This window comes from Trichosurus vulpecula, chromosome 2, assembly GCF_011100635.1.
Source record: "Trichosurus vulpecula isolate mTriVul1 chromosome 2, mTriVul1.pri, whole genome shotgun sequence".
Classification (NCBI taxonomy): domain Eukaryota; kingdom Metazoa; phylum Chordata; class Mammalia; order Diprotodontia; family Phalangeridae; genus Trichosurus; species Trichosurus vulpecula.
Window position 1 is genome coordinate 231,735,623 of NC_050574.1, and position 23,677 is coordinate 231,759,299.

General features: G+C 41.6%; 1 protein-coding gene across 1 annotated transcript; it reads left to right on the plus strand.

Moving 5' to 3' along the window:
* Positions 1-304: 304 nt before the first annotated feature.
* Positions 305-1,177, plus strand: LOC118835331 (nitric oxide synthase-interacting protein-like). Its single transcript, XM_036742516.1, has one exon. It carries the CDS (start codon positions 305-307, stop codon positions 1,175-1,177), a length of 873 nt encoding a protein of 290 aa, XP_036598411.1.
* The last annotated feature ends 22,500 nt before the right edge of the window (positions 1,178-23,677 follow it).

Consider the following 23,677-nt stretch of genomic DNA (forward strand, 5'->3'; position numbering starts at 1 on the left):
GTGACTATGAATTGGAAACCACCGAAACAACTCAATAGCAACAAAAGAAACAGAAGAATTTTGGCACGGTGGGCAGGGTCAGGGGAGATGGACTGGGCAAAAGGACAGTCACGTGGCAGATGCTCGGGGACGGGACGCTCCCACGAGCGGCGGAAGTGGGCGGCCCGTCCGGAGAGGCGGGATTTAGTGGCGCCTCCTATGCCTCACTTCCGGTTCGTCATTAAGGCGGGCACTGTTGCTTGGCTGCAGTCAAAAGTGGCTTTGTAGAGGGATCGGCTGCGTTCTTGGAGATCCCGGGCCCAGGATGACCCGCCATGGGAAGAACTGCACCGCAGGCGCCGTGTACACCTACCACGAGAAGAAAAAAGACACCGCGGCCTCGGGCTATGGGACCCAGACCGTGCGCCTGAGTCGGGATGCCATCAAGGACTTCGACTGCTGCTGCCTGTCGCTGCAACCCTGCCGTGACCCCGTCGTGACCTCCGACGGCTTCCTGTACGAGCGCGCCGCGATCCTCGAGTACATCCTGCACCGGAAGCGGGAGATGGCCCGGCAGGCCAAGGCCTACGAGAAGCAGCGCGGGGCCCAGCAGGAGGAGCGGCGCCAACTGGGCCGCGCGGCCGCCCAGGACCAGCTCCGGCGCTTCTTGGAGAAGGAGGCGGCCATCGTGAGCCGTCCCCTCGACCCCTTCATCCCGCGAGCAGGGGCCGATCCAGCCCCCAGAGCCGAGGACGGACAACCGGAGAAGGCCGAGGAGCTGCCCAGTTTCTGGATCCCGTCCCTGACCCCCGAAGCCAAGGCGGACAAGTTGGAGAAGCCGTCGCGAGTCGTGAGGTGTCCTATGTCCGGGAAACCTTTGCGCATGTCGGAGCTCACGGCCGTCCACTTCACGCCCGCGGACGGCGCCGCGGACAGAGCGGGGAGGGAGCGCTACGTGTGCGCGGTCACCCGGGATGGCCTGAGCAACGCCACGCCGTGCGCTGTCCTGCGGCCGTCAGGGGCCGTGGTGACCGTGAAGTGCGTGGAGCGTCTGATCCGTAGGGACATGGTGGACCCGGTCAGCGGGGCCCCACTCACCGACAAGGACATCATCCTGCTCCAGAGGGGCGGCACGGGCTTTGCAGCTTCCGGGGTGCAGCTGGAGGCAAAGAAGGCCTTCCCTGCCATGCAGGCCTGAAGGGGCCCGGCGGGGGATGGGGAGGATGGGACTGATCCTGCACAGAGCAAATGATAATAAATGTATTGGCCTCTGAATAAAAAAAAGTGGAGACCACTGCTTGGGGTTTTTATTATAGGGTCAGATATCTCCCTTGACTGGCTTTCGAGAATAGTTGATCAGATGAGGCTCTTAGATCTGAAATGTGCCGTGGAATTCAGGACTATAAAATGAAACAGACCTACAAAAGCTGCCTCTCCACAGGTGCGTCTAGAAACACATCACCCGAGAATTCTTGCCATTCACCAGGCAGTCCAAGATGGTCCAAGAGGTCCTGCTACAGCTTCAACACGGCCATCTCACGGACCAAGGCGGAGAGTGGCAGTCTTGGGAAGCTGTGCCAATGGAGAGGCTTCACCACCCTGGGACCAAAGTCCTTCCAGGTCTCTATGCTCATCCCTCTTTGTTATGCCCTAAACCCCATCCGCCCTTTGTAATATACCTAAGCCTCAGTGTGCCGCCCAAGTTTGCAGTAGCTGGAGCCAACCAAATTATCCCAGATCTCAGTCAATCAGTGAAAATAATAATATCAAGAAGGTGCAATCAGATCTCCAAATAAAGTTTGCATACTTAGTATACTCTTTGACCATTTATAGTATGATGGAAACTTATGATTGTAGAGTTATTTTTGGACCTGTGGTCCAAATACTGGCTCTGTCTCCCTATGTGACCTTGGGCGAGTCAATCACTGGGTGCCTTAATATCCCCGGTTTTCAAGGGGTGGGTGTGGATGTTGGTGGGTGGGTGGAGATTGGCCAGATGACCTCTTAAGGCCCTTTTCTAGCTCTAAATCAATGGTCCTAGTTAAATATGGAAGCTCTGTAGTTTCTTCTTATAATACATTCTACAAAGTTTTATAAGTGGATTGTCAGAAATATCTTTTTAATAACAGTGTTATCAGGAGTAGACTACTCTTAAAAAAAAAAACAACAATTTCTGGAAAGCAAAGACTTGAGAAGTGGAAGGAAACTGAGCAGATGTAGTCCAAAACCCTTATTATATAGATGAAGGAAACTGAGCTCAGAGAAGGTGACTTACCTAAGATCACACAGGAAGTTAACAGTAGTTTAGGTTTTAAAAATGGAATAAATTTTAGAAATCAGTTAGTCTGAATCCTGCATTTTGTAGATGAGGGAGCAGAGACATAGAGCTGAGCAACTTGATCAAGGGTGTGCAGGTAGAAAATGGCAGAGCTAGAATTTAAACTGATGCCTTTGGATATGGTCTTTTCATTTTGTCATGCTGCTTCTCCAGATCCCTAAGTACCTTGGAAACACATCCTTCCATGAAGCCTTTGAAGTGAGGAAACTCATCAACTCTCAAATCAATTCTCAAATCGGACACTAAGAATGTTAAATTTGGTAAAGCTGCCCATGATGGGATCATCTTCAAAAAGCAGGGTGGCACAGTGCATGGAGAGCTAGACTTAGGAAGAGCTGAGTGCAAATCTGCCCTAGATCCTGGACACGTTACTAGTACCTGCCTTCTAGGGAAGCTGTGAGGATCAAAGGAGATCATCTATATGAAGTTCTTTGCAAACCTTAAAGCACTATATAAATACTATTGTTTGTCTAGAAAATTGGCGATTGATCATCAATGTAATAGAGAAGTTGGGAGGAATCATTGCCTCCTTTGGTTATAGTCTGACTAATTAGGACTGAGCCAAGAGTGGAGATCAGGACATGTGCTATGACAGCCATAGGGTAGGGAAGACACAGCTATTGAGCCAAAGGATGCGTAGTGGTGGCTCATACCAGCAGCGTGCCATCTCACAACCCTACTTCCCATGGTGGTCGGGCAGGGCTAGGATTAAGCTGTGTTAGCCAATTGAGGATAGGGAATAGGAAAGCAGAGGCAGTGGTGGTATAGATGGCAGAATGGGGTGGGTATCAGAGGGGAAAAGAGTCATTTGGTCAATAAACTTAAGTGCCTACTACATGCCTTGCACTATGCTAAGAAGTATGCAAGAATTGTTCATGCCACCTTCTTGGTTTTGAACTGAAATTAACATGGGGGGGGGTAGAGATCCAGGTTTTTTTCCCTTTCTCCTTTCTCATTCACTGCTCAGTCCTTTTGAAGGGTAGAGATGACAATGAGACATTCTTCCCAATCTTAGGCAGGACCTCACGCAAATGGGGAGAGCTGAGTTCTGATTAAAGGGTAAAGGCCATCTTGTCTAGGTAAAATTCTCACTCCACCTTCGTTCATTGGTCATTGCCTGGGTGGAGGCAGATTCTTTTGTATAGACTACTGAAGGCAGAATGATTTAAGAGTACTGACTATGATCAAAGTCTTGTTCCCCCAGACCATCATTAGAATGACCCACCTATTATTATAATAATCATTTTCTCATTGTTAACCAAAACACCCACTCTTCCTAGTGTATTTACACGTTAGGTGTTGTCCAGGGGATTGTCTTTGGTTTCTGAGGGCCACTGACCTCAATCTATTGATTGTTTGCTAGCTGTAATTAATAAATTGATTGTTAATTACCCAGAAACTATGTCTCTTGGACTTTTAATTTGTCTCAGAACTCAGATTTCACGAGTCCAAAGTATCTAAAAACTGATGTATGAAGGACATAGTGGTGTGTGCCTATAATTCCAGCTGTTGGGGAGGCTGAGGCTGGTAAATTACTTCAGCTGGGGAGTTTTGAGCTTCAATAGGACTAGAGTCAAGACTGGCAACAATATGGGGGTGGAGATGAGAAGGGGTACCAGACTGCCTTTGGAACACCACTTGGCCTTGTTCAGAAAAAAAAATGGTTTTAAGTTTCCAAGCCAATCACTATTGGAATCAGCCCCTATGTGACAGCTGCATTTCCAGCCTGGGTGAGATAGGGGGACTTAATGTTTAAAGAAAAGAGAAAAAACTGTGATACATAAGCGCAATTAAACTTATTCACTTTATCTCCAAAGGGCAAAAGTAGGAACACTGAGTGGCATTTGGTGGCACAAGGTAAAGGTATACTTCCTAACAATTTGAGCTGCCCCAAAGTGAGTTTTGCTGCTCCAGAGAAGTGTAGTCATGGGTTGTGAATTCCTGATCATTGGAGACTTTCAAGCAAAGGCTAGATGACAGCAATGCTCTGGAGATTATTCTTTTTAAAAAAATTTATTTTCAGTTTTCCATTCACTTTTATAAGATTTTGAGTTCTAATTTTTTTTTCTGTCTGTCCTTCTCAAGATAGCATGCAATCTGATATAGGCTATACATGTACAATCCTATTAAACATATTTCCATATTAGTCATGTGGTGAAAGAAGAATCAGAAAACAAAAAAGGGAAAAACCATGAGGAAGAAAAAAAATAGTATACTTCTAGCTGCATTCAGATGCCATAGTTCTTTCTCTGGATGTGGATAGCATTTTCCATCCTTAGTCTTTTAGAATTGTCTTAGGTCCTTACGTTACTGAGAAGAGCTAAGTCTATCAAAGTTGGTCATTTCACAATGTTGCTGTTGCTGTGTAAAATGTTTTGGTTCTGCTCACTTCACTCAGCATCAGCTCATACAGGTCTTTCCAGGTTTTTCTGAAGTCTGTCTGCTCATCATTTCTTATGAAACAATAGTATTCCATTACATTCATATACCACAACTTGTTCAGCCATTCCCCAATTGATGGGCATTCCCTTCATTTCCAATTCTTTGCCACCACAGAAAGAGCTGCTATAAATATTTTTGTACATGTGGGACCTTTTTCCTTTTTTCAAAATCTCTTTGGGATACAGACCTAGTAGTGGTGTTGCTGGATCAAAGGGTACGCAGAGTTTTATAGCCCTTTGGGCATAGGTCTGGAGATTATTCTTGCTTGGGATGGTTTGGAGTAGGTGATCTATAAGACTCCCAATTACCTGGTGTTCCATTTCAGTGATCCCACAAAGTTCATCCTAATTTGGAATAAGGGATTAACAATATGCAGCATGAGTTTTCTGTATGTTTTTCACTGTTCTGTTGACCATCAGCCACACAAACTGAAGTGATCCTCATTAGCATTCTGGCCCAGCTTAATTTCCTTGCCTGTGGGTTGTAAAGGTTCCTCCTTGGAGATGTGATAGTATCAATTGCTTAATTTATCCTTTAGCTCTTATCTTCATATATATGATCCTCTATAACCTCGGTGTGGGTTTATATAACAGAAGTCAGTTTGTTTTGATCTAGTTTGCTTTTTGGCAATTCTTTTACATCCCTTTCCCCCCGACACCCTCCAACTTTCTGCCCAAAATAACTTCTTTAGAGAGTTGATGGTCCTACCACAAAGGTGTCTGTGTGACTAAGTCACTCCATCTCTCTGTGCCTCAGTTTCTTCATCTGTAAACTCAGGGTTGGACCGAATGACTGCTAAGGTTCCTTCTAGCTTTAGGATCCTAGAATCACCCTCCCCCCAATTCTTCTTATAATTAAACTTCACTATAGTTTTCCTTGTTCCTTTATTTTTTGACCTCTGATGAGTACAGTACTATCCAAAGAGATCATGGAGATGAACAGGAGAAAAGGACTTAGTGACACGTTGGTAAATGCAGCTGCACAAGACTATGATGAAATTGCTGGCATCCTCATGGACTAACGGTGAGGTAGAAGGCATTGCCCTCCCTCTCACCCATTGGTAGGCCTTGTTCCAGCTCAGCCCACATAGGAGTCCAAAGTGGACCAGGCTCAGAATGCCCATTCCAGTGTACTCAAGTAAAGATGAGTAGGGGTAAGCAAGTCGAAATCTGTTATCCCAGGAGCCTTAGAACAAATAGAAACTTCCTAATTGTTCTCCATGCCTCTTGTCTCTACATTCCATGATTTATACTTAATACAGTTGCCAAATTACTCCTCTGCATAAAAAATCGTCAGTGACTCCCTATTACCTTTAGAATAAAATGCAAACTCCTCAATCTGACATATAAAACCCACCACAATCTGTCTCCAAATTACCTGATTTTACATTCTTCATATACCACCCATTTCAGTATGGACACAAGCCATCCTTAGTACCTGAAATGGATTCTGTCCTTCTCTCTCTCTCTCTCACAGAGAGGCCCCCTCCATGAAACCTTTTCTGATTTTTCTCAGTTGTTGATGTGCTCACTTTTCTCAAATTACTCTGTATTTACTTATCCATGGACATGCTGTATCTACCTAGTAGAATATACATTCCCCGATATCAGGAAAAGTTTCATTTTTTCTTTTTTATTCATGATACCTACCAAAGTGCCTTGCATGGGACTTACATAATTATTGAATAGAGTTAAATTGAACTCCCAGGCCTTATCATAGCATGGACCTGTTGATGAGTACTAATAGAGATAGGGCCTGGACTTGTGGTTTCATTGGTTGAAGGAGAGTCCCAGGTGAGGAAACTCCCTCTATTTAGCAGGTTGATATCTCTGCAGTTTATAGTCTTAAAGAGCTTAAGTGACTTGCTTAGGGTCATATAGCTAGTTTGTGTCAGAGTTAGGATTATAACAATAGATAATGTTTATGTGGCAGTTGAAGGTTTGCAAATCCTTTTAAATGTGACCAAATTTTACCCTCACAACAATTGTAGGAGCTATTATTATCCCCATTTTAGAGATAGAGATTAAATGATTTACCCAGAATTGAAAACAGAATTGAAACTCAGGTATTCCTGACTCCAAGGCCCAGACTCTGTCTGCCACATATTCTAGCTGCCTCTGGGGCCAAGAAAGTACCGGCATGAGTCCAGCCTCCATTATATCAGATCTTTCCAGAACTTCCATCCTTCCTCTCTCCCTCCCTTTTTCCCCTCCCTCCCTTCCTTTCTTCCTTTCTGACATAGACTTCCCCCCCCTTCCCTGTTCCCCCCAATCATGAAGGTGACTGGCTTCCAGATTTAGGACAAAACACAAAGTTCAATTCACTTGAGGGTTTGCACTGTGGTGGACCTCGGTTTTGTGTCATTCACTGTCATCACAGGACAGTCCTGATAACAAGAGCTAGGGCAGTGAAAGGAGTCAGGGTCATATCCCAGCACGTTGAAGAGATTACATTTGCCTCTCTGAATTGCCAACCAAAACCACAGTCCTCACAAGGAGAGGGGGTACCGTGGCTGTCAATTAACCACACATTACAAAGATCCCTGTATAAAAATCTGATGGAGCAGTGGAAATAAACAAAAGATTAATATCCAACATTTACATTCCAGCAATACATCATTAATGATCATTATGGAGGACTTGCTCAGTTCAAATAAGGTTCCAGAAGACTGGAAGCATTTCAGTGCAGCACCAGGATTTATAATAGCCACCCTGGGGAACAGCAGGCCCATCAACTTGACATCTCTAATATGCAACGTAATGGAAATGAGTAGAGGTGAAACAGACCAACAGACATTGAATTCAGGCTGGACCGTAGATGATTGTTAGAAGTTACGCTGTTTGTTAGAAAGAACGTTGCTCTGAGTTCAACAAATAATGTTTTTAACTTAGCATTCTCACCTCATCCAGATCAGAATAGCATAAGAGTGTGAGAAATATCAGTGGTTGCAAATGGGAACACCAGTTTCTACTGAAGTTTCAAAGAGCTGAATTGGGTCTGATGGTCTGGCAGGTAGGACACCTGGGTTCTGGTGTGAGCTTTGCTGTATAAAGTTGGATCAAGTATTTAGCTTCTCTACATTTCAGCTGCTGCAACTACGAAATGGGGGTGATAAGATCTGCTTTATCCTATTTCATAAGGGAATGATGTCAGATTCAAATAGAAATGGGCCACTAATCCACACATAAGGATCCCTGCAGGTTGCTGTAGTATTAATGTGATCAAAGATCTCCACCCATTCAATAGGCCTCTCAGGGGGCCTGGGTGGGAAAGCTTGATTATATCTTTGTTTGTAAGTAGGCCTAAAGCCCCTCCTTACTAGGTGCTAAGCTTGAAGCCCTCAGGACCCTAAGGGGAGTTTCTAAGACCAGAGCCAATGGTATGTGCACTACATTCTAGTCAATCATAAATTCAGTCAATCAGAGACCTGAGTTCTAGCCAATCAGATGCCAGCTAGGACTGTATATAAAGAGAGCCCAGAACTGAAAGCAGCAGAACTGAGAGCAGCAGGATTCAGAAGCAGACATCAAGAAGACATTGAGGCAGCATCGAGAGAGATTGCGGTGTGGAGAGTGCAGAACAAGAGAGTTGTGGAGGTCAAAGAACAGACTCTGCAGAGAGCTACAGGAATCAGAATTCAGCCCAAGGAGAAAGAGCAGGAACTCAGAGTTGACAGAGCTGTGGAGAGAGCGCTGAGCAGAGAGTTAGGATTTGTGAATGATTGTTTATGGGAAGGCCCTAGCAGGGGGGATGGTTACCGGATGACTTGGTTCCTTGCTATAATACTGTGTTATAATTTCCTTGTTACTACATTGAGGTGGGCTTGCTGGTTTTAGAATATTATTGCTACTATATCGAATTGGAGGTATTGGTTCTCAGCTTTGATCTCTGGAGTATAAATAAATATTATATTTCCTCTGCCTGCTACGTAGAGAGTTTTTCATACTTTGCGATTCCGAACCATTCAGGCATGTTTGTGGTCATCCTCCAGGTCATGAATCTCGCCTTGCTGATATAGTTGCGTGTAGCCTTAGTTTTAAAATGTAGTGTTATCTGTATCTCATTGTATCTTTTATTTATTTTGTTAAAAATTTCCCGATTACATGTTAATCTGGTTTGGGCAGTACTAGAAAGTGTGTGCCACATGTAGCCTTCAGCTGGTGTGTTTGACACCTTTATCACAGGGTGCTGGGGGACAGAAATGGAAGTCTCCTGGAAAACATAAACCAGTTTGCAATACACATGTGGTATCATAGAGTGAATAGATCACTAGGCTTAGTGTTAGGAAGACACTCAGGATCACCAGATCACAGTTTTAGAGCTAGAAGGGACCAAGGCCTGTGTTCAAATCCTGCTTTAGCCACTTACTATCTGTGTGACCCTGAGCAGGTCACTTAATGTCTCTGTGCCTCAGTTTCCTCATCTATATAAAATGAAGATGTTGGACTCTGTGGTTTCTAAGGTCCCTTCCAGCTCCAGCTCTATGATCTTGTGTCCTATATAAAGCATTGTAGAGTACTAATATCTTGGTTAGAGTATTAGATTTAGAGTTAGGAAGACCTAGGGAGGAGAAAGTGAGGCTGGTGACCTTGCACAGCCCTCCCTCACTCAAATCAAAGTCAACTTTTCCCTGATGTCACGGTCCTCTTCAGAACAAAGGACAAACAACAACAAGGAAGACTTGACTCAAAATCCCATACCTGACCCTTGCCGACTTTGTGAATATGGGCAAATCCTTCAATTTCTCCTGGTCTCAATTTCCTCTTCTGTAAAATGGGGAAAATAATACTTGCAGTCTCTACTTCATAAGGTGATTGTAAGGCTCACATGAGATAATCTGTGTAAAGAACTTTATAAACCTTAACATATTATGAAATTTTCAGTTACAATTATTACGAGGTAGACATAAGCTATCAGTAGTTATAAATAATTTGAATTTGGTAGGAGCACATAGATTATGCCCACATTCAGTAGTACTTTTTGGGGTAAATTTTTTTGCTCTAAATTGTCCAAGGAAACACTTTGGTTAACTTTGAATTGGCCTTAGACATAAGCACGCAGAATTTACTAACCAGCCCTCTCCATCAATTTGTGGTTTTTTTTAAATTAGTTTGCCTTGTCCCATGGAGATAATAAAATGAATGAAATGAACAGCCCTTATTCTTTGTATGGGCAAATGGGTCAGTGGCTAGAGAGGTGATTTGCAAGGTTGTCTTAAGTATTCATAATATTTTTCTTTAGATCCATGATTTCATTAGTATAAAGAACTCTTGGTGAGGAAAAGTCTTTTACTAACCGAGACCTGAACCTACTTTGCAACTCATAGTCTTGGTGAAAGAGCTGGGGCACTGACATATCAAATTATTTCTCTAGGGGTGTTCAGTTGGTATGTATAATATCACAGAACTACACCTGAGCAGGGGGTTAGAGGGCATCTCATTGAAACCTTTCCTATTCCAATGAGAAAACAGAGACCTAAGAAAATTGAGTGTTTGTCAAAAACAGGACTTGAACCCAAGTCTTGGTGATTCTGAGGATGGCTAGCCTCTCATTCATAATAATAATAAATATTAATAATAGTCAGCATGGGATAGTGAGACAGGGTAGTTTAGAAGAACGAGCACTAGACTTGGAAGTCTTGGGCTGAGGTTCCAACTACATACTGTGTGACCTTGGGCAAGTAATTTACTTTCTCTGTAAAAAGGGAGTAACTCACAATAATAACACCTAACTTGGTTATTGTGCAATTCAAGTGAGATCACATGTGTAAAGCATAATGTTCATATGAGCTAATTTCTATATTCAGTTCTGTGGAGAAGTGAAGAACAAAACATTTGTCTTGTCTCAGTGTTGAACAAGATGCAGCTAAAGCTAAAGATATCACTGATAGTTCTTAGGCTTGACTAACAAGTCCATTGAGAAAAAGTTCTAGGGTCAGTCCCCTTGGAGCTCTGGCCATAGGCCCTGCCCTCTTCCAGTAGGCAGGAGGCTTTAAGATTCATGCAATCAGAGGCTTCCATCTCCCTGCTCCTCCACGACAAGGTGGTATCTCAAAGAGTATTGTCCACTAAGCTACAAGGGTGAATTTCTACTCAGTAGACTTTTTGGAGTGAGACAAGTTTTGCTTTCTCTCTCCCTCCCTCCACTCTCCTCCTTTCCATCTCCTTCCTTCTATTCCTCCCTCTTCCTTTCTCTCTTTCTCTGTCCTTCCAACTTTGTTTCTGTCAGTCTGTCCATCTCTGTCTGTCTCTGCCTGTTTCTCATTGTCTGTCTCTCTCTGTCTCTGTATGTGTCTATCTCTCTATGTCTGTCTGCCTGTCTTTTTCCTCTTATTCTTTTCTGAAAAAGTAGCTCAGCGACTTGTCCTCCTGACTGTAATCACCTTGTCCTTCCTGGCCCTAAGAGAAAATCTAAGAAAGGATGTATACAGGAGATGTAAAGGAGAGCTGGAATAAAGAAAGATTGTAATTGTGTACGCTAGTAGAAGTGATTCCTGGCATATTCCAATGCTTGAGGGGATTATGAAGTATTTGGTATCTTGACCCTGTTTCAACTTCTCCTTCCTGATTCATCTGTGAAGTTTTCATTGTGGATTAGCATGAACACCAGAAAGTGGACAAAGAAAAAGACCTCCCCTTCATCCTCCCTGCCACCCCCTATACTCCTAACAAGCCACTTTTTGGGATGTGTTCTATAATTCTTAGCCTGTGGTCCATAAAGTTGGTTTTTAATAATGTATTTTTACAACTATTTCTTTTGAGTTTTTTCCTTTTTTTAATCCATTTTTATCCATTTAAAAAAGGATTATTCTGAGAAGGGGCCTATAGGCTTCACCAGATTGCCAAAGGAGACTATGACACACAAAATGTTAAAGACCACTGGTTTATTGTGTAAGAGTTAAAAAATTATCACTAACAATAAAAATTATAAAAAGAATATTCAGAATGTGATTAGTTTCTGTTTGGATATTCCTACAGGAATACCAGAATCCTATATTATTTTGAATGTGGATTATAGACATTACTACTCCTCATGTTATTTCCATCTCCAATCTCCACCATTGTTTTCTAGTGTATAGATTAAGAGATCACAAAGTAATAAAATCACCAGGGAGAGATGGTCGATTCAGGTCATAGGGAAGGGAAGTAAGAAATGGAATCTTACAAGAAGTCAGAGTGTGGAGCTTTGAAGATTCCTGGCCCCATGAATGACGTGTTTAGGGAGAGGAGGAAATAGAGTGGGCAACCCAGACTAAGGGGAGCCTTCTGTTTCAGCTCTAGGTTTTCCATCCATGATGCTCAGTGCACACACCCCTGCTCTTCCTGTCACAGACTCAGTGCTTCCCCAAGGATTCTAAGAGTCAGAACAGGATGTATATAACTCCCCGAGGGAATCTGAAACTACAGCAAAACAAACAAATGAAAAAAGGGACTTCCCTTCATGTGCTCGGCACCAAAAGAGCATTCATGCTGAAAGAAAGGAAGAGTTGTCTAAAAATGGTGTTTCTTTGGCTTCTTAGATAGGGCTAATTAATAAATTCTCAGAGGGAAAAAAGGAAAATACTGGAAATTTAGAATTTGTAGGTCATGAGATAGTGAGAATTTGCAGTGAGAAGAACATTGGGGGAAAAAGAAGACAAAATATTGAATACACTTTCTGACTACAAAGAATAGGGCATGCATTTATTTCCCAGGCCCTTTAAATTCGGTTCAGTCGGCAACTTCTTAACGCCTAACTTTGTGCCAGGTTCTTGGGTCTTTTTAAGGACAATGAGCAAATCTTGGGAGTTCTATGGGATCCTCACCATGGCCTTTAATCCCTGGGAATAAGTCAGGCTAAGTCCCAGCTCCCCACTCTTATCAAGCACCTGAGACCCTAGATCTTGAACTTACTAGCTCCCTTCAAAGCTCAGCTCAAGTACCATCTCCTTCCACAGCTTTCCTCAATTTCCCCCAGGAATTATTTTATATTTATTTTGCACATATTTTGTATTTCCTTAATCTTTGTTCGCCTTGTCCATCCTGCTTCTCTCCTGTACCAGTAGAATATAAGGTTCTTGAGGATAAGGACAATTGTTTTTGTCTTTATTTCTAACATCTAGCATAATAGATGCTTAAAAAGTACTCACTGAGTACAAATGAATTTCAGTGAACTTAGGAGAAGATGAATGAGCCTTTGGGGGATATCTCAGGCAGGACTTTCCCAAGGAAGTCATCCCCAGCTAGAAGTGCTCCTTTTCTCACAAATTTCACATTCCACTTTGTTTAGCCTTTTTCTCTGTATTTACAGTATTATAACAGTATGATAGTTAAGCTGAGTACATATTTAATCACTCTTACTAGTTGGATGGGAAGATCCTTGAAGTCAGAGACTGTGTCTTGTCTTTGAATGAAAAGCACTATGGTTAGTGGAAAGAGCAAGGTCAGAAATGACCGAGGTTCATATCCCACTTCAGATATTTTTTAACTGCATGGCTCTGGACAAATCATTTAGCTGCCCTGAACCTCGCTTTCCTCACCTCTAAAACAGGTATAATAATCCTGCTTACCTCACAGAATTGATGCAAAGGAGACACTTTGAAACCTTAGAACACTATAAATTCGAGTTACTATTGGACCTGAATGTTTATTGACTTGAATCTACTGTCTATGCATATTGCACTGTGGATAATTAATATTGATGAGACTCAGTTACTTTGTCTGGACCTGATGATCTTTAAAGTAGATCCCTTTGTAACTGTAAATATAAGAAACAATGATCACAGTGAAAGAGAGGGAAGAAAGAGAGGGAGGGAGGGAGGAAGGAAGAAAAGAAGGAGGGAAGGAGGGAGGAAAGAATGAAAGAGGGAGGGAGGAAGGAAGGAAGGAAGAAAGAGGGATAGAGGAAGGAATGAAGAAGGAAAGAAGGAAGGAAGGAAGGAAGGAGGGGGAAAAAGGAAAGAGAGAGCAGAAGGAGGAAAGAAGAAAGAAAAAAGCATTTATCAAATCTTTATGCCAACTATGTACCAAGCACTGTGCTAAGAGCTTTACAGATACATCATTTAATCCTTACACCAACTCTGGAAAGTGTTATTATTATATTTGTTTTACCATTGAAGAAACTGAGTTAGACGGCAGTTAAGTGACTTGCCCAGCGTCACACAGCTAGTAAATATCTGAGGCCACATTTGAACTCAAGTTTTCCTGACTCCAGGCCCAGTACTCTGTCCAATGCCAAGCCCAGCTCTGGGTTCAAGTATCATTTCTGACCATGCCGGCTGTGTGATCCTGGACAAGTTGCCTTTGTTTTTCATTGCCTCCAGGAAACTAAGGCTATCAGTTAAGACCAGTCGCTGACATGTATTGGCCAAAAATAAAGATGATAACTGATATATACACACATATATTATACACATACATATACATCTGTATGCATCCATATCTGTATGTTTGTGAGATAGATACACATATATGATTATGTGTGTGTATGCACACACATATACACATAGATATCCCATTCCCTCCACAATAACTCTATGAGGAAAATATTTCAGGAGATTACGATCCTCATTTTTTAGAGGATGAAACTTAGGTGCAGGGAGGTGATCACTGGCCCGTTAGCCTAGAGCTAGTGAGTCTCACAGTCTGTGAAGCCAGGTCTTTGGACTTAGTCCAGCAGCATGCGTCCTTTCCCTCCCCTGTGCCCCACTGTTGAAGGACCCTGGTCCGGGACCTCATCGCAGCTGCCGAGGTTGGCACAACTTCTGCTGGGTTTTAATTGGAGTGTGGAAGCAGGACCCATAGCCAAGTGACCAGATTAGGGTGTGGGGGAGGGAGACTTAGAATGTTTAAAATATATAAAAACGGCTCTTTGATGGCTTGAAGAACTGACACGTGGAAAATGTAATGCATTATTGACAAATACGTATGCTGGCTGCAAAAATAATTAACACAGGCAGGAAAGAAATAGGAATGAAATGGAGCATAAAGACTTTGAAAGATTGGGAAGTGTCCGCTGAAATTGCCAAGCTCGTGTTGGAGACATAATTAAAAATTTCCAATAGAACAGGTGAATAGGCACTCAGGAGAGTGTGATGTAAACCCGGGCAAGGTAGATCATTCTGGGAGTCTGCACTGAGGCACTAATCAGCGTTTTATGTTCCAACTTTGCAGTGCACACGCTAGCAGATGGGAAGAGCTCTTAAAAGAAGATAGCTGAGCGGAATGCGACCTCCTTTACATATTCATAATAACCATGCCTGAAATCGTCGCCTGCTCCGAGGAAGCACTGTAGGACCAAGCCCTCTGAACAGAAACATAAATATGTGAAAAAAAGTACCATATTGCAGTCTGTAAAAGTGCATACCCAGGAGAGGTTGTGGGTTGGGAAGGAAAATGTTGAAGCACCCCACTGGAAAGGGGTTTAAGGGTGGTATGCCAAAGCATACGGCCATTGTTGGTTGCAGAGTCTACAAACTGATAAACTAAAGTGTTCCATGATCGGAAGTTAAAAGCACCGGGAAACACTTCTTCAGACCAGATATTGCACAGGCGCCTGGGCACATATTGACACATATGCATATTCTTATGGGAAGCGGTATTGCTGCCATAACAGAAACAATTAGGTGGTGGATTGTGGGTACATTAAAAGAGAACAATCCTTCATGATCAGAATGACTTTTTCGCTCATTCAACAACAACAAAAAAGACTCTTATTTTTTATTTGTTGGCAAAGCCAAATTAGAAAAAATATATATCTTTACGACCATAAGAGACAAATGAGTGATACCAAATATCACTAAAAATGCTATTAATCTACAGTGATATAAAATTACCATCTCAGCACAAAGAAAGCCTATATAATCTGAATTTCTCCTGCATCGTAAAAACGAATGAGAAGCGAAATTGAGAGTAAGTATGCTTTTGAGATGCCGTTAAGAGTTACATGCATTGTTAGCAAATGGGGTCAGACTCATTGAAGATTTACCTTGAGAAACAAATTTATAGGGACTGAAAAACATTTCCAATTGGGAACGTATCATCACCTTTCATATTTGATGGTGTCACTGCTGAGGGTAATCCCCCTTCTTTAAATCGTTTCTATATGGCTGCTAAGTCTTTGGCTTTAACAATCTCCCCCTCCCTATTTCTCTGTCCCAGTCCTCCATATTTTATCTCAGGGTCTCAAAGGAGGGTATTTTTTATGGTGTAGTGTATCAGATTCTGGTAACACCTCTAAAATATGAATTATCAGAGTTAGAACTAGGCTGGGATGATGGGTGCTTTGCCCCAACGTGCAGAAAAATAGGCGACATGAAGCCCTATCTGTCCGTTAGCATTTTAGAAAAAATTAAGAATTTAGCACCTAGTTAGCAAGGATCACTAGTTCATTTTTTTTGGAGGGGGGAAGGCAGGGGAATTGGGGTTAAGTGACTTGCCCAAGGTCACACAGCTAGTATGTCAAGTGTCAAGTGTCTGTCACACAGCTAGTATGTCAAGTGTCTGAGGTCAAATTTGAACTCAGGTCCTCCTGAATCCAGGGCCAGTGCTCTACTCACTGCCCCACCTACCTGCCCCTAAGAATAACTAGTTCAAATAGGAAACTTTCTTCACTTGCTAGGCATAGCCCAGGTTAACTCCTTAATCAATCACTGAGGAAGCAATAATTCAGTTCCTAGTCTGTGCTAGGCACTGTGTACAAAGGCAAACATGAAGCAGTCTCTACCCTTATCATGCCTACATTCTATCAGAGGAAACAACATGTAAATATATAAGTATATACAAAATAAATAATGGCTATTTTGAGAGAGGGGCCACTAATGGCTGTAGGGAGGGTCGGGGACAATCAGGAGAGACTTCTTGTAAAAGGGGGTGATTGAGCTGAACCTTGAAGGATTCTAAGAGACGGAGGGAAGGTAGGAGTGCTCAGCGCTGCCCAATCCTATGCACTACTTGCTTCAGGCACAAAAAATTACTCATTATTAATCTAAGTAGAATAGAAGGACAGACCAAGTGATCATCTCTACCTATGTAGGGTCTGACCAGATCTTTCATCAAACTAGAAATCATCCCTAATCTAGACCCTTCTGCCATGTTCTGGAAATGAGACCATCAGGAGAGGGAACAAGCTATTCCCAGACCTTCAACATGTGAGTGTTTACTGTTCAGGAGAGCAGAAAATGAAGGAACTGTAGAACTCAACCCGGATGGCATCTGCTCATGCTAGGAGGGATAGGACGACAATGACGAGATGAGGGGCTGAAGACAGTCTAGATATAGGGGAGAGCAGAAGGAATTTGGAGTAGTAATGGAGACTTGCTTCCACTCTTGCTTCTCTTAAAAAATATTTTAGGAAATCCAAAGATGAAGCTTCTGAAGGGGTAAATTGAGCTAGAGAATGATGTGGAAAACCTGGTCCAAATCCAAAGATGTCCTGAAGTTTGGTGTTGGCCAGTGAGAAAAAACATGAAGCTAGAATGTCTTGCTTTTAGCTATTCTTTTTCTCTCCAAAGCACTTTTGTATCAATAATCTGAATTCATTTTCACAACATTGCTAAGAAATAGAGACAAGTGTTCAGGAGCCCTATCATTAGAGGAGATTACTGAAGGATTAGTTAAGGGACTAATCTGGAGTCACATAATTAACAGAGGGCCAAACTGGCTTAAGACCCTAAATTCCACTTTTTGTCCATTGTTCTTTCTCTTTAGGGTATGTATCTATTAATACTATCTTTGCACCTACAGATCTGAACATTGTCTTTCCAGCCCAAATAGAAAATGCAGGAGTGACTCCAAGCAAAATCAGGCAAAGTCTGTCTGGAGCATTTTTATTTTTAAATATATTTTTTGTTTTTATATCACTTTCATTTCTGAATTAGTCCCTCTTGCCTTTCTACCCAATAAGCCATTCCATATAACAAAGTTGGTTTGTTTTTTTTTTTAATGGCATGAGAGGGAAAAAAGCAGTTCTGCAAAACCAACCAATACATCAATGTGTCAGAAGGTATATATCGTATTCCATAGCCACAGTCCCTCACCTCTGCAAAGAATGGAGGGAAAGCATTTTCTCAGCTCTGCTCCGGAGTCCCTTCTTCCTCTTTCAGTAGTGCTCTCTGCAATTCTGGTGTCTCTCTTTTCCCAGCCCTTAGCCCTGTGCCTGACCTTTCTCCTATTCCCTCAAAAGTTTGCCCTCTGCTAGATAACCCGGGAGAAAGAAACTAATAAATGAATCCATCTTGTCTCTTCCCACCCCAGTGGGTACAAAGAAGTGGTAATTATTATTCTTCCATGGGTATTTATATTATATATCTTTATATTTTAACTGGGGGATTTTGAAAGTAGAAACAGTTAAACAAGCTACAATATTAGGTAATAAAGGTGGAGGGAGATATTTAGGGGGCAGAGAACCAAACTGATAACACTCCAGTTTCATCATGTGGGCAGCCACTTATTCCACTTAATTCATGAAACTGGTCAAGAACTGAGTTCCATAGTTCTAATGCTCTAATTCTTCTGACTTGGAGTGTGCTATTATAATGCAGGGTCTCTCCATGCCATCTGCACATCTTTCTAGCTGTCCCCATTTTTGCATAATGTCCCATCAATGCATTGTGGGTGCCTGCTGAAATCTGAAAAAGTCTAATCTTTACTTTTTTTCTTTTTAATATGAATGTAACAGCCATCAGCAAACAAACATTTCAATGGATAAAGAATAAAAAAAAAGATTATATATGAACTGCAGATTCCTATTATCTAAAATTTTAAAAAAATTTATCTTAAATTTAGAAAGGCAGCAAAAAATGCCCTGTTTTCTTGTTTGTTTGTGGTCCCTTCTGAATTTTTAAAATTTTACTTTTTAATTTATGGAATAAAAGAAGCATTTCCATAACATAGTACAATAAAAAGAGGATTGTACATGAAACTACAAACCTACTATGCACAACTTGCTATTCCTTTCAAATATGTGTATTTTAAAAAGAGATTTTTAAAAAGAAAGACAAAATAAAAAACATTTTAAATATGTGTATTTTTAAAATTTCTTGATTTTTGTCTTTCTTTTCAAAAAATCTCTATCATTACCAACTTATCCTACTCCCCAAATAGAAACCTTCCCTTTTAACAAATAGATACAGTTAAGTTAAACATCAGCACGTTGGCCATGTCTGGAAATTTATGTCTCCTGTTTTTTGTCTTACTTTTTCATACCTAGAGACTGAGTCCCAGGACTCTTATTTGCATCACATGCTGCCTTTCTAGAATGGCGTTAGACAATAGTGCTTCTTTCAGACAAAATTCGGTGTCCAATCTTCATTAAAACTCAAGTTAGCATTTCACACAGAAAGGATCTGCAGGAAAAATGATGAAGTTTTTGCTTCTCTGACCAGACGTCTGCAAGCTGCAGGTACTTCTGTTTCTAGGGGCGCCTGTGAATCATTATGAGCCATGCATCTAGTTCCTCCGGCAGTCCACAGCACCCAAGATGCTTATGTCAGATCAGATAGCACCTAGTTGGTCATTTTGATTTCCTTTCTTCCCTTTGAAAATGTTTGCTTTAATGTTTTTAAGTTTACTGATGTACAGACATCAACTTTTCCAGACCCACTTTCCAATGTCTTGATTGTAGCACCTGGAATAGAGATCTACTACAAAGCTTAGGTTTTCTGTGTCTATATGAGGGGGAAGGGAAGTCAAGAGGGAAACTTCCTCATCCTTGGGATCTGGGTTGAGAATAATTTAGGTGTATCTATCTGCTCCCTTAAGTATTGTATATACTAGACAATGCAGAGTGAAGGAGCTCTTCAGTTGGGTGTGGGTAACTCAGCTCAACCAAGAGAGCCCTAGATCTTACCTACTGTGGCAAGCTGGGGATAGGGACATGATGGGAACTGTCAGCTCCTCTGATGTCGGCTTCTTCCCAGAGTCTTTTGCTACAGCAGCATGAAGTGGGGTTGGCATCTTCTGTCTTCCTTCTTGAAACTGGAAGCCAGAAAAGATAGAAGAAAAATCAATTTGATGAAAACTGAAGAGCTGTCTTCTCTCCTGCTCTCGACAAGTCCTCACCCCCGACACAGGTATGGGGGAATGATCTTCATAAATAAAGGAAGAACCCCCTACCAATGAGCTTTGGGACTTGGGGAAAAGATCTTTGTGCCATCAGTCCAGCTTCTTGGAAGTAAGGTGCTCTTTAATTCACAAGATTGGTAATATTAATTAAAAAAACCCACATCTATCACAAGACTAGACACACTTATACCTATGATATTTAGTTCCAGTTCACATGAAAAGCAAGTTTCTGGATGAAACAAAATACCTCATTTTGTTAGGATACAAATCTGTTGCACTGAAGGAATTCAAAGCCATTGGCTGCCTTCTAAAATGTGTCCTCTGTTAGACTGACAAACTGTCAAAATAATGCAGCAGAGAAACTACTAGAAACAGAAGAGCAATGATACAGTGAACCTGTTTAAATTTATCTTAGGACAGGAGTGGAAGAACCTCATTAATTCACCAAAGAGTCTGAACTCTGTAGCCATCAAATTGAAGATTTAGTTATTAGAGATTAAGAGATCATCTAACTGATTCTCTTCATATTATAGATGAGGAACTTGAAGACCAGAGGGATTAATTATCTTGCCCAAGATCACATAGTTAGAAGGTGAGTAGTAAATAATCTTATGACACTTAAATGGCTCTCATTGTCCCTGGGGTGATGGGCAATACCTTCTAGGCCACCTCAAGTGACAGTTTAGCTTGAAGCACCTATCTGTTTTCTCAGGGCCTCTGCCCTGGTGTTCCAAGTGATGGGATAGAAGACTCCAATGATGTCATACTGAATGTACCTCCATACGAAACTATTTTCTCCTTTTGATATGTTATAAATTCCTCAAGGTCAGGGATCATTTGACTTTTGTCTTTGTATCTTCAGTAGCTAGTACAGTGCCTGGCACTTAATAGGTATTTAATAAATGCTTGTTGATTGATGGAATGCCAAGGCAGAGATTTATCCCCTTTCTCTATTTCCTAAAGGGAAGGGGGGGAAGTCAGTGTTTATATTCTGCATGTCACCCAGCAAAATGTGGGAATTTCATTGAGTGTAGTTAATGGATAACAATATTGCCGTGTCCAAAAATGTAGACATACAGCCAAATCTAGATCATGATGAAGATCATGTATATTAAGAATGCAAAAAGAGAGAGAGGGCTGCATAGTGGGGTGGAGGGCTTGCCTTTGTACTTAGGAAAACCTGGGCTCACATTCGCTGTTACCACATACTGGCTATGTGGCCATGGACCAGTCATTTATCCTTTTAGGACCCCAGACAATTCCCTAAGACAAAAAGGTATAGAGAACTTAATGATCTGTATATGGAGAAGGCATTTTCACACTAGGAGTTCCCTATGTTGATGAAATCACAGGTCCACAATGAAAATAGCAAACAACATAAAATCAATGTTAAATTGTGAAACTCTTTAGAGTTTAGCTCTGCCCCAAGGAATACCCTCCTTTGGATACTACTGTTAAGGTGAAAATTCCTCAGTATTCCTGTAACTCAGTCCCATTGACTACTTAAGAGTGGTCAAGCTTTACCTTGCTTTTATATAATATATATATATATATAATATATAATTATATATATATATATAATTAAGGGGATATATATATATAATATATATATAATATATAATTATTATTATAAATATAAATTACATTATTTATCTTCTGAACTTTTCTGATGTTGTGCATACTTCTGTTTTTATTTCTCCAAGATGAAGGGTTCATATTATCTTTTTTAAAACTGCAGTTTATATTAAAAGGTTCTCCCCTCCTCTCCTTTTTTTTTTTAAATTTTCCTTGCAAAGTATACTGAATTGACAACTCTGACAATTTTTGTTTACACTCTGAGCAACTGCGACACCAATCAGTACTGCCCTTCCCTAGTTCTGTAGGGAGCATTGTTGTGTGTGCTCCTGAAAAGGGCAGGGTTTTCTTGAAAACACGGAAATATCCATGAGGGTCCTTGTGGCAAGCAAGCATGAGTCATCCTTACCAGCCATGTGAGCTACATACCTTTGTGATCAATCATCGGCAATAAACTAACAAACAAATGAATGAATGAATAAACAGATCAATAGATCAATAAATCTGTCAAGTGACTGCTCTATTCAGAACACTACTATGGGGCATGCGAAGACACAGGCCATGTAGATCCATTGGGAAAATAAGATGCCTTCTATTCCTGGATTATTTCCCCCCATGAACAAAGAATAGAAAGAGCTAGAAAACATGCCTAGCTGGGTCCCTAGTGGATTCATATTTACCCAAAGCCATATAGTCAGATGTCAATTCAACTTGGGCCTGGCTTAATGGGATGAATGAATATGGGAGAGGATTAGGGAAGGATATTGCCACTTTTATCATAGGTGTGATTGTTGTTACTATTACAAAACTATCATAGAATTTTGATTTGAAACAAACCTACTATCAAGAAAGAATGAATAAGTGAAGAAAAAAATTACAGAATTGCCTAGTTAAGATCATTTGGTATCCAAGACTGATGAAGCTTCTAGTACACACTAAAGAAAACATCCTGTCCTTCTCTTGCGTTTTCTTCTCTGTAGAAGGAGGGTTTGGGAGGAGTGGGTGGATCAGATGGCCTCTGAGCTCCCTTTGGTTCTAGAGTTACAACCTCTAATCCTCCTCAATAAATAATGCTATCTGTATGGATTTGGGAGCCCAAGGCTGTACCTCTGTTCTTTACCTCCTTCACTCTGCACCACTGTCCCCAAAGGTCTCACTTTCTCTTCTGTTCCTATCATCTCCTTTAGCACCAGTTGCTTGTGTTTGCATTTACAGAAAGGAGTAATGAAAGCTTCTGATCCAATGCCCTTCCTATTTCTCCCAACCCATCAGATGCTTTTCCTCTTTCCCCCAGTGAAATACTCACTTACCTCTGATGACAGAGCTGAGCTTCCGCTTTACCTTGTGGGAAAGAGGCCCCCTCCAAGGCCAGCAAATGCTATGAAGCCTTCAAGATGTCTGTGCAGTAGATATTGACCCCTTCCGTGTGGTCTCAGGTAGCTACAAGAAAATCCTTTTCTCTCACGGAGAATGCCATTGTTTTGCAGCCACACATTTAATTCTTCAAAGTCAATATTTGCAGAAAAGTAAGCACAGCATGCTATTATTGCCTATGGAGTTGTTTATTAATCCTTTTCTGTAAGTTTCCTTCCTATTGGCTTCCTTTCTATTTTCGGCTCCTCATTAGAGCGGTAATGGTGTGTGTGTGTAGTGTCAGATTGAACCACAGTCTGGTGAAGAAGTAAATCTTTATTCTGGAAGTAGTCATGCAGGCCCCATTCCTGTCTTCTGCCAAGGGTAGTCAAGTTGACAACCCTGTTTTCTGGTCAAACAGAGGCTGAACACAGATGACTCTGTCAGAAGAAGTTGCTGTGCCCAGTTGTCGTATCTCGCTCTTCAGCCTAGAGATTCCAGAGGGTTTTGTGAGTCCCTCAGAATACCAAGGGGGCGTGAGGGTCAGAGGACCTTTGACTCACAGCAGCCCCATGAAGTTAGAGGCTATTTAATCCCCATTTTGCACGCAGAGAAAAGGAGGCACATAGGAAGGCAAGATCAAAAGATTAGGGGACCACTGACTAATGACATGCCTACAGTCATTTAGCAAGTCTTCATCTCCCCAGACCCTTCCTCCAGTGAATTCTGTGCATGACTCACAGAAAAAAAATTACTTTCAGGTCCAATGGTAGAATTCCTGCTTTGCCAATTTTTACAGTTTGTATAATATGGGAATTTGTTCTTCTCCCAATGCTGTCTAGAAGGAAGCACTCAGCTCCCCAGGTTTGGACTCCAAGAATTACAAGTGCTAATGTTACCTCAAAGCCCCTCTGCAACCACTGCTCTGAGCCCCTGCTTCCTCTCTCTG